Raw genomic sequence first — 16,275 nt, 5'->3', positions numbered from 1 at the left:
TACATATTTATTTATAACCATAAAATAATTCCACTAATTATTGGTGAAAAAAATTCTCTTGCTAGACGCCACAGTATCTAACAATACTTCTATGAATTTAAGCCAATAATACAATATATCTAATACTCGCGTAATCATTAATTAGTGCATAAGTAATAATTAATTCATTACATCATCAATCATCATCATATCTGCCGATCGAAGCCTACTATGTCGTCAGTCCGGTCCACCTATTGGAGTATGTACCTCCACCGCGTGTACCGGCTAGTAGTCGCCACAAGTAATTAATGTAATTACTATCCATTATTTGTGGGTAGCGTCACTTACAGAACAACCCCTCCCGGGACGTTTATACCATTAGCTGAACAGCTCTACTTGCTCTGACACTTTGTAACTGTCAAATTAAGTTTTACATTTATCGAACTCATTATATATTTATTTGGTAGATGTAACACTATTTATAGTTTTCACACGTCTATGCTATTCTATCAAGTTTTATGCTAACATATAGTATATGTAGATACCACAAGTATACTTATTCCCGTGCGCGAATAATACGCCGCCTTTGAAGGTGTTATTAGAATCCAACATAATGATGCATCCGGAGTATTGTCGTGTCTCTTCGTGACACACTTCCTCTTTTTGCCGCTGCAGTTGTACGTAGCGGCAGAGCTATGCTGAAAAGGTTCAACCAGTTTCTTTCTATGATATAAGTGTTGAATGAAGAGATGTTTTGTACACTACATTAAAGGATTCAGACATACAATATTTGACGTTTATTCCGTCTTTTCTTGGATTATATAATTTTAAGATGATATATAAATATTATTAACGTAAGTTAACTGAAATTATTAATTGCTCAACTTACAATTAACTAGGGGGAAAACTTGAAATATTTATCTTCATTATCCGCGAAGAAAGTAATTGGATATTTCATTGAGACAGTAAATAGTAAACAAGTACAAAGGAGACATGAATTTAGTTAGTTCAAGTGAAAATGACGTGAGAAGTTTCTTGTCCACACTGCGCACAGTTATTAGATTTTTACAAAAGTTTTTAAGTTATACTTATGCCAGATGAGATTGTAGTTATCTAGAACCATAACCGATCGGATGCTTTTTAATTTTTTGTTAAATGTAATTGGGATTTATGATTTCTACCGAAACATTTCGCTTGTTTTGTGTATCCTATTGTTATACCTATATTATACGATATTGCTATTAATTAATCTATGGTACAACCTATCCGAAAATCAAAAGTTTCAGAAATATTAAATAAAATAAGAAAAAGCGTTTCCAAAATTCGGATTACTAGATATTAAAATTAATTATTGTTTACTATTTGTCCCTGTACACTTTGTACTGCCAGAAGTTATTTGCCTGTCGCATTTTAATAAAGAATACTAGCTGATCCCGCAAACGTTGTTTTGCAAAAAAAATATTTTTAATTTTCAATTTAAAAATAAGGGTTGATCGTCGAGGGGTGAAAATTTAGGGTTGTATGTATTTTTGTATGTTGTACCATAAAAAAAAAGACAAAAAATTTCGTCAAAAAATAAAAAAAAATTTTTAAGGGTGAACAACCCTTATCACTTAGGGGTATGAAATAGATAGTAGCCGATTCTCAGACCTACTAAATACGCATATAAAATTTGGTAAAAATCGGTCAAGCCGTTTCAGAGGAGTTCAAGTTCGAACACCGTGACACGAGAATTTTATATATTAGATATTCCAAAATGAACACTTTACGCAGGATGATTGGCAATCGGCGCCAAAGCTCAAAGTTTTTTTTGCTGAGAAATGAGCTTCACATTCACCACTTTAATGCTTTTACAACTATAACTAATCAATCTGTACACACATTATTTCATTTCTTCTATTAAATAATGCTCGATGGTCTATTCTGATAATTGTTTTATCACTTTAGACAAACTCTTTTGGTTTTTTTTTTATAATTGCATACTTTGTGATAATTTTATTATGATTGTTTTAGAAACATGATAAGTAAAAGGAAATACCGTCTTTACATTTTATCGTATACACTATATATAATTTTCCTACATAATATTATACTTCTAAATAATTATCCACAAAACAAATCCTATTTATTAATAAATTATCATTTAGTATTTTATGCAAACAGGCCTTCACAGAATAGTTAACAAAGTCATCAGGGTTACTTAAATTTATTGTATATATTAATCTAATAAGTCGGCATGTAAAAGAATCGGATACGGCGTTACTGTCTCGTTCAAAATATTTTTGATTTAAAAATGAAGTAAATAGTTATATAAAATACTAACGGTTTTTTTATTAATTACTGGAAAAAATGTTCATGTACTAAAAATAAAATTGTGTTATAATATTTTACCTTATGTTGCGTTGTTGCATTCTTGATTTGTTTTTATATTGTTACTCCTATAAACTCGTTGCATTGTATACAAATTGAAAATAACAATTTTTATTTTGTTACTTCATTCATAGTTGCTTTATAAAGTTAACCATCACTTTATTTTTTTAAAACGAATGGAAATTCATTTAAATCCCAAGTTTCACGTGTATTTTCCGCCGACAGTTCGCGGCCGTATTCACTGAATACAGAAAAAATATATTGCAACTGAAAACAATAGATTTTACCTGAGGCTTTTGTAAAAAAAAAAAAGGATTTAGATAATTCACGTCACAAAAGTGGCTGTACCCCAATTAACATTTTTATGTACTTTCAGACTTATCTTTTTAGAATTAATTATGTGTTTGTGAACAAGTATGATCTTCGATAGATGAGGATTTTGTAACTCTTTTAAAATCACTCTTAGTCGTTTCCGCATGAATGAGACGTGTGACTTGTGTCCGCTACCATTTTTCTCCATACTTTTATGTTTACAGAAAGTTTTAAGGATAGAAGGAGTAGTGACATTGCACACTATTGAAACTGCTCCAGTCCAGCGAACCTACGGTAACCCGCACAGCACTCTAGCCCTTTTACCTTCTACATTGCGGACAATTAAAAGCTTATTAAAATTTTCTGTACATATTCTTGAATCTGACAGATGTACTTGAGGATTCAAAGCAAACTGTTTTTTAACTTTACCAATGCAATTAAATTGTTATAACCTAAATGCCAAATTGTTATTATAACAACATCTATTCCGCTGTAATTAAAAAAAATTAAAAGATTACGATCTGTAGCCATAGACCATATTGCCACACATCGTTACAAAAGAATGAAGAATAATCACTTTATCGGAAATAATTGGTGTTAAAATTAAATTATTTCTCATTAAGTATGGTTTTTCTAACGGGACAATAAATTAAACTTATATATATATATATATATATATATATATATATATACACATAACATCATTTCATTTTTTCATGCTTATACAGATGCTTTTATATTTATATACAAATTCTTTTCTAATAAAGAGAGATATACCTTTATTAATTTGAAAAGAAAAAAGAGATGTTTCGAAACTGTATGCATTTCACTTTAAATATGTCTCAATTACTTGTCTCGTACCTCGAAACGTTTGTTACAGAACCACAAAAAAGTACTAAAGTCAATTCATATGTAGCCAACATATGGCTTGCCGACCTCTAGACTTAACTATACAAAAATGTAATACGTTACCCTTGTACTGCAAAACAAAACACCTTTATGAATACTACACGTAATGGTGAAACTCTGGCTTGTAAAAAGACTGGATTTAAAAGAATACTTTAAATATTTTATTGGAAATGATCGATTAAAATGACGCGTGTCAAGTGACAGTTAATAAGATTTTTATTATGAAATATTTGTACTACTCGTGCAGATGAAACGTATCACTTTCGTTCAGGTACCTGCCTCGTTGCTCTACTCGTAAATTTATATCGCAGTCGAAAGCATGCACAGGATTTTTTTATAATTCGGGTATAAATAGTATCCACTGTCAGTTGTGTATTTTAAACTAATTTTGTTAAATTACAGTTTTCTATCTTAATGCGATTTTAAATTTTAGAGTATGGCATTTGGAAGCTGTTGCCTAAAATTTCTCTTAGATAAGCGACCGCTTTCCGGCAGACGTTGCGCAAACTTAATCCTATATAATGGCTGCACCTGGCTAACGAATACCGTAAAAGCTTACGTGTATAATTACGTATATACACATACTATTGTAGTTAAAATTTGTTGACGTCTTTACATTGTATGATGGTGTTTTGTAAAAGCGACGTCAAAAGCTTTGCAGTTAAAGTGATTTAAGCTAGCTGTTCGTTGTTGGTAAAGGTATTAGACTAAGCGTCGGTGAGTCTTATCGTCCCACAAGGTATAATGGTCTGGCGTTTAGGAGTAGTGAGGGTCGATCGGATATTACGTGATTGTACCTGCGCGTCCAATTTCTTAATAACTTTCTCATTTGATCGCCTACTACACAGGACAAACGCTTTTCAGCTTTTCAGGTTTAATTCAATGACCATTTATTTTCATCCGCACGTCATAGTGTTATTTGATCTATTGTTTTAAGTAATGTTTTATGATTTTTATTAAAAGTTACACCTTTGTTTATATAGAACCTTTTGATAAGATAGATTAACTGATGTAATTTGAGCTTTAAAGTGATATCAGCGATTAAAGTTAGAGAAAGTTTGTCATTAAAAGTGATTTATGTAATCAGGGTTAATCATCAATCGATAACGGTCCCTACATTATTAAAAGGTCAAATTTGATTTAACCTTGCAATGGTATCTATATGAAATTGGCAAGTATTCAATATAATATCACGTATTAATTTCACTGCCGTGATGTGACGAAAGTGTCATGAAAATGATGGTCTCTGTCATTTAATCGCTGAATAAAATTTTCACGTTAAATTACTTTCTTGAAAAAGTCTTAAAGGTCACGTTTATGGCAAGAATTTTCCTGTCGCTTTGTTAATTTGTTTATAGTAGCGAAAGTATTTTTAATATCTACCCTCGGCGCGGGGTTGACGGGACGTTGGAATTTGTCTAGTAAGCTCAATTAATTAAAAGTTACCGCCATTAGCGCGGTTTGATCGTGCGGCCTGCGATTCGCGTGCGTTTTAATTCTCCTATCGTACGATTAATCACGCTCGATGTTGCCGTTGTGTTCACAATAGCTAACGATCCGCTAACGTCTACTTACTTATTTGAAGTACGGCTATCAAGCTATAGTTGGCAGGTCGTGGTGTTTTTATGGAATTTTTAAGACAGTGCGCGAAAGTTTTAAGAAACATGATTTCTGTAGCATCTCTATGAGGACATACACACAGTCTAGATCCACTTGTCACAATAGTACGTTAATACCCTAACATGTTGAATGTTATATATAGCAATAGCAATACAAATCGCACTATAAGTAGAGTAAATTTATTTGAAGTAAACATTTATTTTAAAACAAAATGCTTGTAAACATTCATCATGTTATAAACTTATTTAGCTTTGTTTTGTTTACCGTGTTTCAATAAAATTAATGAAAGTTCAGCGTCAGCCGTTAGTGACTGACGGGGCGCTTTAAGTATTAACGGTAAATAAAGTTTATTTTACTATTGTGTGTAATTCAGAATCGTTGTTCTAATTTCTATTTATTGATATTATTGTTCATTCAAACCTAGATATTTACAGCGGAGCTTTTTTCTCTTTAAATGCTCAGTGTTTAAAACAAATAATTCTTCAAACGATATATAAGGCGTATAGTTATTTCATTATAAAACAGGAAATATTGTTTGTACAGCGATATTCAGACATTATATGTGTATATACCAAATGGTAATTAGAAATAATGTTATTTTATAACAAAGATATAATTTTTTTTTACAGAAAACAACCAAAAACATTTGCGTTCGACCACTGTTTCTATTCACTGGATTCGGCTCTACCCAACTTCGCTTCTCAGAAGACAGTGTTCGAATGTCTCGGCCGGGATATTCTCGACAATGCCTTCGACGGCTACAACGCCTGCATCTTTGCCTACGGACAAACAGGTGAGGTTTTTAATTTATACGTAACGCTTCGTGTGAATTAAACTAATAGTATGATTCCTTTGTAGTCAGCCCCTGGTTTGTTGATAGTGTCATCAAAAACTAGAAATTTATTATTTTACAAAGATACTCCTTCTTTTTGAGGTTCACAACCTGCACGTTTAGGTTTAGATTGCGTTGTGTATTAGCATTAATAAGTATTTCTGAGTAAATCCCTATAAGAAGTATATATTACATTTAGTCTCGGTTGAGGGAGACTCAAGGTCGCGGGAAGTCATTGGATGCGTGGAGCTCAAGACTGGTCATTGTGGCCATCTTTGTAGGAGGACTATACCTTGCAGAGGGTGTCTATCGACTGTCATGCATGAATAAAAGAAAGCATAGCCCCCCTTACGAACATATTTTTTCTTTACTCAAATTTATTTTTGCGCGATTACACACGAATGATGTTTCTACAAGATTTGTTTTTCTTTTTTTTTAAAGGCATGTAGTTTGAAGAGCTAGTACGAAAAATGCAATTAACCAGTTCGATCTTGCTGGAACTTAAACTATGTAAAGTGTGAATTAGTGAGATTCGAGATACGATCTTCTTTAACAGTACCGTATAGTTTAAATGTTAGTATTATTAAAAAAATACTTTTTTATGATGAATATAACGAAACAATGTTATATATAAAAATATTGCTTTGAGACTTAAAAACAATTTTAAAAATAATTTTGTGGTTTTATTGTATAGCTGAAGTATATAAATTATTTTCACATCACGCTTTGTCGTTGAAAGTAAATTGAGGAAAAACGAAAGAGTCAAGGTCGCAGTAAATATAGCGACGGCTACACCTTTTGTTTTCAGCTCTTGAATAAGAAAGAGAAACTTTCAACTATGTTATTTCTTTTCGCTCTTTACTTTTCTTTTTATAAAGTGTAATAAAACATAGTTATCTCGTTATAGTAATTTGGAGGAAATAGAACAGATGAATTATTTATATTATTTACTTTGTTTTATTTTTTTAATATCCGAAGAGGATTCTTCTGTATTTTATAAGATATGTTATATTCCTATAGTTGTCACAGAAGCGAGGTCTCATAAAAATAGATTGTCCGGGCTGTAATATACGACACGGAATCAGTGCGGGATGACTTTAAACATATTATTTTTAATTATAAACCTGAAATAACTGAGCTAGTCTATAAATGTAACCTTCTTTTTAAAATATCCAACAACTAGTGTTCAAAACGCGCTCTCATCTGAGAGGAGCCCACAACAAACTCATTCAAGGTTCACGAATGTTCTTAACGCAGAAGTATGTTCTGTCTTAAAATTTGTACACTAATCCAATCCAATGTTGAAAAGTACTATTTGTATATGTGAAGATGTTTTAATAGTTTTAGTTTGAAAGACTTTTTAAATTTATTTTAAAATAATTCGGAGGAATTATTGCAATGTATAATTTATATCCAGTCTTTTGCCAATTTTATTTAAGTTCAACTTTTGTTAAGTAATACAACACACATTAGTGAATTATTTATTATTACCACTGTGATTAGTAATAATCAATAAGCAATACGTCACCATTGTTAATTGTTTAATTAGTTAATTTTACGCAATCTGCAAAGAGCATTATGATCTCGGCTGAGTAATCCATTTCTCCGCTGTTAATGATATATTCTATGCAGTGGACATCGCTTATTTTAGAATTTTAATGATATTCCATTCGTGTTAAGAATGCGAATGGACTGTATAACGTGAGTGATTCACCATTTTCCGATGAACTACCAACGCCCCTGTTACTAAACAAATCGTTCCTATCTGCAAAGCGAATCTCACAGTGATCGGTTGAAGGCATACTTACGAACGAAAGGCATGCTTATCATGAACGGACCAAATTTTCATCATGTTAGAAAAGCATGTCCTAGTTTTGTTTTAATTGAAAAGTATTGCTTTGATAATATAGGTTCTTTAATTGTAGTTAACGAACAAGAGGTAGCTTTGAATGCGTTGTGTTTAAATAATTTGCAAGAATCATTACAGACTTAAGTGCAATTAACTCGGGGAATGTTAGCGAAGAGCTCGCTCTTTCATACATTCGCAGGGAAAATTGAAAAAGATTGCTTTAGGCGGCGTGTAGAGACTTGCTTTTTAACTTTATGTATTTAATTTATTAGAATTGCATGTTTTTAATATTTCTTACGGAAAATAGAAAAATGTTTCAAATATTTATTAAAATTTACTAACAGTATTAAAACCAAGCCAACAGTCGACAAGGGTTTTGATGAAAAAAACTGAAATAGCAATATGAAATGCCAGCGGCAAAGGAATCAAAGTATTACATTACTACCATTTTTGCACAGCGACGACACAATCATACAAAAAAACGTATATATTCAACCTAAAGTAATTTAACGTATATACAATTCAATAACACTGGAATAACAGAATACGATTATTATTTAAGAAATGAACAAACTCCTACTAATTATGAGCAGGTAGCGATATTGTCATATTAGGTTACGTAATGAAATGAAGAACATAACCATTAAAAAAAATAAGCAAACTGCAGCTTTAGCTGGTGACAACGATGGTGATATTAATATAATGTAATATTAATCTCATTGTAAGAAAACAGAATGAGTTTTATGATATAAATTCTTTAAACCCAAATTTGGTTTAGCTGTTTTATAAAACCTCCTCCAGGTCCTACGTGCGCTACCTCAGTGCAAAAAATCATTGAACGGATTGTTTCTGTCTTAAAATGGAAAAAAAAACGTGTACGTTGTTCGCTGATTTAGGACATAGAATATATCAATTTCCATCAGCTAAATGTTCCGTTTGTTTTGTCGTATAATAATAAAATCGTTTAGTTATCGAAAACCTAATATATGAAAATAAATAAGTAATATTATATATATATGTTGATGACGTAGTGTGTGTCTGTGTGAGAGAGAGCTATATTTACTTCTTACAATGATAATGGTTTTTTGAGCCTTTTTAGTCAAGATTAAAAAAAAATAAGTATCATGGTCGCAGAACAGTAAATGATGAATGACCAAGAATATACTAAATAAAACCAGTCTACTAAATTGGCATCATTTCATATTTTCGTTAAAACACGAGAAAGGTTCTAGCGAGGCGGAAAATTAGAAAAATTGCGATGATTGTAGTTAAAAGTATACTTTTCTTTTCCTATAACACTTTTCGCGTCAATTAAAACTAAAAATGGCGTATTAATTATAAAAACATGTTCCACGATCCGTGTAACTTAAGGAATTAAATGTTAAATACCCAAAAGACAATTTATTTTTGGAATGCGATGGCAGTACGAAGCCGTCAAGACAGCTAAATAAAAATCATTTTGCAATAAATTGACAATGAAACTGCAATAAAAAGGGTTTTCCGTCACTAAAGAGGTCGGAAGCAGCGGAGTGCGGCCGCACGGTCTGTGTGTACTTGGTTATTGGCCGCCGAGGGATTCAGGGGGCGGCGATGTCGGGAAATTGATTTTTAAATAGAATGATGTCCACGCCAATTGCGCGCTGTTGCAACTGACAATGCGTATCGGTTGGTAATGTCGTCAAGACTAACTATCGAATGCGCTTTTTATATTTCATTTTCGCGTATATGAAGTAGTTACCTGGTTATACATAAAACTTTGAATGTTTAATAATATAAGTGATTTTATTTTTAGACAACAGTAACTTTGTGATAGCTTTGTAATGTTGCTAATGCAGGAACACAGCATTGGCAACCCAACAGGTCCTTATCAGAGACACAATCGAATGATATTCAAACTAGTCCAGTACGAATTGTTTGATGCCACATATATCTTGCATATGTAGTTGTATAGTATGCCGATTTCCTTCCAGTTTATCTTTAAACGTAATGGTAATGCTTAATTGTTTACATAGTATACGCCTAACAGGAATCCAAATCCAACTCCTGTTACGCTACTTCAAGTACTATAATGTGATCGGTATTAAGCTGTTTGTTCTTAAATATCTCGTGTGCGTCTTATCAATCACGCCCTTTTCGTATTATTGTCTAGATAATTCAGACGGTATGATGGCTATTATTTCCGTAAGCTATCTTTATAGAATATAAATGCGAGTGCATTCTTGTGTTCCATAAGTTCTAAAGGTCATAGCAAGCACAGATACTAAGCTTATGAGGTTAAGGGGAACAATGTCATAAGATGGCAAACGTAATAACATAGTTTTAAGCAGAACAGAACACATGTAACAACGTATTGTCTGTCAAACGTGAACACTAAGTCTACTAATACTTACTTAGACTATTATTCCTCTTAATTTTGGGTATAAATGAGTAATTAAAAATTATAATTACGTTTCCATCTTTTAACACGGTACCCAATAATATACAGATCGTATTACTTGTACAGTATACGGTATTATAAACCGTAAAATGTACCGGTAATTCGCAAATAATTGCAACACTCGGCAGCCGCTGTGTAATCGCTCATCAAGGTAAACGATTCGAGAAGATGGGGAGATTACGAATTGTGAAATATCCATAATTAGTTGCTTAATTTCATGATCCAATTGGGAAACCGCTACCGTTGCTCGCTGTTAATTATAGCCTTAACGTCATCTCAAATTAATTCTACGTTACTCTACAAAGAATTTGCTTTAGATTTCGTTTTTAGAGATATTTTGGTTTCTATATACAATGGCGATTGGTAATAAGTGTAAAAGTTTAATCCGGTGAATGTATAGTTTATTTATCTGCAAAAAGGTTAAAGCTTTGACTCCTATTTACAATCATCCTGTGTATGTATAAAGTGACGTATCCCTGACATATATAATATTTGTGTACTTTGGTAGTGCAGTCTATATAGTGATATTAGTGTTTTAGTTTAGTTATAGTGATATTAGTGTTTTAGTTTAGTTGTAGTGATATTAGTGTTTTAGTTTAGTTGTAGTGATATTATATTTATTATTATATAATGATAAGAATATACTTGTATAGTGATCTGAAATTTGAAAACGATTTGTCTTACTTTATTGGAATCAGGTTATTTATTATTTCTGAAACTATTGATCTTTGGATAGGGTGTACTGTATATTAATTGACAGCAAATGAGCCATACATTCACCTCTTTAAAACTTCATGCATATAAAATAGCGATGCAGTGTTTCCTTTGACTTTGTATTTCAAACGCCTAAGCTTTACTGTCAATTGAATGTTCTCCTCGTTTCGATATTTTATCATGAAACAAAAAAATTTTTTTTGAACAACAACAATTTCTTATAAAGTAATTTCTTATGATTTACGACTTAATTATTATAGAATTTTTCGCACTCCGTACAGAAAAGCAATTTCCTCTTGTTCTAATATTGAAGTAAAGTTTTGAAAAGAAAAAGTTTTTTTTCATTTCCGGTTTTTAATGGAAGTGGAAAACAAGCTAAAGTTTTATCTGATAAGTCGTAATAATTTTTACACGACAAAGTATTTAATTGAAAGTGAATAGAAGTGTTGAAGAATATGTTATTGTATTATCATTTTTGATTAATCCACAATCTCACACGTTTATTTTCTTTACGTAATAACCTTATCTCTTGCCTGTCATAGAAAGCGACAAATGGCATTTGCGGGCGTCGAGTACAGAGGCCGACATTGTTCATTTAAAACTTACTAAGAGAAGGTAGCAACACGAAATGGACTTGTTTTGTTTAACACAGTAGGGAGAGGCATCTGCACATTTCGTAGTAAATCCTGGCGCTCGTTCAAAGTGTCGAGGACGATCTCTCGGAAGGGTTTTGATAAGTAGGATCCAAACATAACATCATCCTTACGCTATAGATCAGGATACGTAGGACGTGAAAGTTTGTCCGTCTAAATGAAGGAATTATTCTCTTTAGGCAGTAACGTGAAAGCTAAGTTTAATTCAATGTTTATTTTTTATTTTGACTTCACTGATATAATAATTTTTTTTATAAGTTGGGGTCGGGGAACAAGAAATTATTTACAATATTTACATATGAGTTTGCAGTTACGACAATATTTACATAAACGTTATAAAAATACTTTTACATTTGTATGCGATGTGCGTACAGATTCGAACTGTACAAATTCAAATCGATAATAACATGAGCAGCGTGTTTCGTTTTTCACGCTTGTGACGAGCGAATCATTTGGAGCTTACGCAAGCGGTTAATTACTGAACGAACTGTATTAATTGCCACCGGTGCAGTACGGTGTGCCCGATACAAATTGTTTGGGCAGTGCGGGTGTTTTAATATTGAAGTTGACGAATTATTTAATTGTCCAATGCTGCTATAAAGATGTGTTTTTTGTACCATTGTTTGTCTATACCGAAAAAGAAAGATAGAATTTAGGTGTTGATTTTCCCCGTAGTTAACCTTACACTCATAACAATATAGAATTTCTTATGTCAGCAGATGAAGAAGCCCACTGTAAGACATAGATCTCTGTCAGAATCGCCACGATTGCCGGTCTTGCACTGCTCGTATCCAGAGACTACTTGTGACATAGGACAGTGCGTCTACTTAGCCCTAACATGACAGTCTTATTAACTACTTCTCCTTTGAAATTCAACTGTGCTCTAGACAGATAAATAGTGTTAATACTACAATAATAATCTTCATGAAACCGGTATTTTTATCGCACAAATCCTCCAGAATCACCTATTTAAACACGATGTAACCCCTTTTCAAATTATTGCATGTTGTTTGCTTCTAAAAAGGAGTGAACCTACTTTCATTTTTATTGTATACTTTCTTAATTTTTAGTTTGTATCTTGTGTTATTCATTGGTGAATTTATTTAATAAAGGAAGCATTTATGCTTTATTTTCCTATATGACTTGATCATCATTTCAGCCATAGGACGTCCACAGCTAGACATAGACCACACAACTTCTTGTGTCTACATTACGGGTGGATTTATTATGACGCTTGGCGGTCTGTGGTTTCTACTTCAGGACCTTAAGGCATCAGTGGTCATCTGTAGCACCTGTTGCTTTAAAAGAGTGTCCAGTGTAATAATCAGTACAAGTTTTCATAATAACTGTTATAGTAGATTAAACTCGAAACTTGTAAAAGATATTGTCTATCGTGCACCAGTGTATTTACTGGAAACTTTAAATTTATTTTCGTTTCCTTGTAACTAAACGTTTTATTCGCGCTCTCAATTGTGCTTCAAACTTACCAAGTTTGTGGATTATCCAACTCGTAGAACCGATTCCAAACTATCCTATTGAAGTGAAAGCTTTTGTATTGTTAGAGATTTCTGATTTAATTGAACACAACTCTACTATAGCTAAAACTTTTGATTGTATGAATTTATCTGGATATAGTTGATTGTTATATATTTTAATTATTAAAATACAGTGTAGCGAAAGCCGTGTAGAGTGTTCGCGTGTGTTATACGAATGGATGTTAGAAACTACCCGTGCAATTATTTATTGCTCCTTCATGGTAAGAAAAAGTCAGGTGGTGTATTTACATATTTACAGAATATTTACAGTTGTGTGATCATTAGCCGATAGACGCTTACTGCAATGCATAGGACTTCTCCGTCCACCTAGTAGGGGACGTTCCCGCGCCGCCTATACCGGCAATACAACAGTCTACAATCATTTACTATATATAATTTAAACGCAAACATAATGTCAACGACAATTTCACTGATTGGATCCAAATTCAAATCGATATTCGAATTTAAATTCAAACACGCAAGAATAATTTAATTCTAAAAACGATTGTGGTTGTAGTGGCCAGTAATACGGAGCGCTTCTACGTGAGACTTTACGTACATAAATTATATTCATTCGTTGACATCTGATATTAACTAGACGACAAAGTTATGCTTGATGTTGATAGATAAGGCATCAGAACGCCTGTGAAAATAGGCCAACGCTGGAAGAAGCTCCAGGCTTATTCTTGTGCCAATATATAATCAATCAATGTCTCGCTAACTTGCATGGGCTGGAAGACACTTTATTAAATGACTCCATTATTCCTACCAACTACTTCTTTTTGATCGATTATACATTAATTAATTTCTATACATATCCATTGCACGATTCTTCATTTTAAATATTTGTCAAAAGTTTATCACTGTTTTACCTGCTTTTTATAGTTTGTGTGTATTTATCGTTGCTCCGCGAACGCTCGTCGTGCCTTAACTGAGTTATCTGCCGGCGTTAATCGAATGAGGTCGTTGAAAATGTTCATCGCCTGGAATATTTTACATTCATGGATTGATGCATGACAACGGTGCACAAATATGCATTATAAATGAATCGTTTTACCATTTTATTTTTGCTCTTAGAATTTACTAAAACATATGAACTTATGTCGGTAATATCACAACCAAAATGTTTGTTTTATTACAAATACGTTCATTGGAAAATAGCTCGAAAAATTCTTCATAAATCAGGTTTAATATTATGGACATTATATTTCTAATAATTATTTAAACAATATTCAACGACGTAAGACTACGCGGGGTTTAGTGATAGTAACGTGATATGAATTATACGTTATAACTAGTCGCTTGCCTCTACCTCTCATTGAATAGTAAGTAAATCGGTAAGTTTCAAAATGTAAATCATTTGAACTATATAAGTACTCGCTTTACTCTGTTACTCTCTTTAAATTGTAGGAATTCATTTTCAGTTTACAGCTGAGGTAACAAACGCAATGAATTATTTATGATTAAATCGATTTTAATCTAATCACTACACTACATTTGTTAAAAGTTTAAAGGGACTCATCCTGTTTTCAATTTTTTATTTATTTACAAACATTTATAAATTAGAGGTGACTTACAAGGCACTGGGACGTAAGTATTATTCTAAAATATAAAGCTGTTGTTGAATTTAAGTGTAAGAGTTTTAGTTTGTACTAAAAACAGACATTCGTTCTACGTTAAAAATTATTACGGGCAACGTTTACTCTTTCATTTTGTGATTTTGAGATAAAAAAATTACGTTTTATTTTCATTCCTCTGCAGCTCACAAAAACTAAAGAAGCTTCAGACAGATGAAGCACGTTTCGCTGAATTAACGAATTCTGTTTCTTTTATTCTCTCTGTTCTTCATTTCCAAGTTTATTGCATTCTTTGTTATTGTTTCACTACCTCATTTAATATTCACGACCTTAAGATTTTCATCCGTAAATCTAGATTCAGCTGTATTAGTATTCCGCAAGGGCGTGTTTATACCATAAACTAGCATTTCAACTCGCGGCTTCTTTGCGAGATTTATAGACGCCAGTCGCCCGCTCCGGCCATGTAATTTTAATCTTGTACATCGTCGGCGGGGGAAAGAATTTTTCTTTTGTTTCCGTGTCATAAACGACGCTAGGATTACCTGTTGTAATTGTCTTTTTTTGTCGCATTTTTCGGCTCCACTAATTATTTTTCATTGCGGTTCATTTCGTTGTAATACTCCTTTTACTTTTCTTTTTAACATTTAAGCCGCTGAAATATAAAGTATAATTTAATTAAAATAAGAAATTGAAATTGTTCTGCGTTATTTTTCAAATTCTGTGCATAAATATTACTACTATTCATAAGGTGCGTAGGAGGCTCCATACTAGATGGGCCGACGACATTGTCAAGGTAAAAGGAAAGTACAAAGACCGGTCGTCGTGGTGATCTTTAAAAAGGGCCTTATACCTTGTAGTGGGCGGATAGTGATAATTATTCATAAATATTTAAAATATGTTCAAAATATACCAGCCGAACTTCTTCTATCGTAGTAATCATCTGTTCAAACTAATATAGAATAAACTTATAGAGTCAGTATTTATAAGAAATAACTTTTCAGTTATATAAATTTTTAATAACATATTACCAAAAATGTTTCCAACATCAAAATAAATTAAGAAATAGGTAGTATTAGTAGATGAGAAGCTCCAGTTTCATCACGTAATAATCTGGCTGTGACTTTCACAAAATATATTCCGAACATTGGTAGTGTTTTTAATCCGGTGAAATAAATATATATAACGGTCCGAATCGAGGTTCCCACGGGGCCCCCCTTCAAGTTTAGTTAATATAAATAGGTTTAGGATAAGTGGCTATAACGTTATACCACCTCGTAACTTTTGTGATTTTCAAAATAAGTAATATATATGCTGACGTCAATGAAATTACGCTGCTAGTATTGGAGTAAATCGAGTGTCTCACCGCTGCGAAAATATTGAAATCTCTCGGCAAGTGAAGGGGCGGTGAGTCTGCTTGCTGAGCGTAAAACAGGGCAGAACAGCGGCTCGTCTGCCCCGATCGATCCAATCATTAGTTCTACGTCGTAC

At 32.6% G+C, this 16,275-nt stretch overlaps 1 protein-coding gene across 1 annotated transcript in view; it reads left to right on the top strand.

The window, feature by feature from the left end:
- The window catches only part of Khc-73 (Kinesin heavy chain 73), a 184,268-nt gene that overhangs the window by 95,000 nt on the left and 72,993 nt on the right, over nt 1–16,275 (top strand). Inside the window, exon 3 of the mRNA XM_068770894.1 lies at nt 5,820–5,983. Within this exon, the coding sequence (XP_068626995.1) occupies nt 5,820–5,983 (164 nt within the window). The remainder of the gene's footprint in view (nt 1–5,819; nt 5,984–16,275) is intronic.

Source organism: Battus philenor, unplaced genomic scaffold (genome assembly GCF_028537555.1).
Source record: "Battus philenor isolate CCGP_79_NKW_IND1 unplaced genomic scaffold, ilBatPhil1.0.hap1 SCAF_3, whole genome shotgun sequence".
Classification (NCBI taxonomy): domain Eukaryota; kingdom Metazoa; phylum Arthropoda; class Insecta; order Lepidoptera; family Papilionidae; genus Battus; species Battus philenor.
Note: the sequence above shows the minus strand (reverse complement) of the source record. Positions and strands in the feature narration are given on the sequence as shown.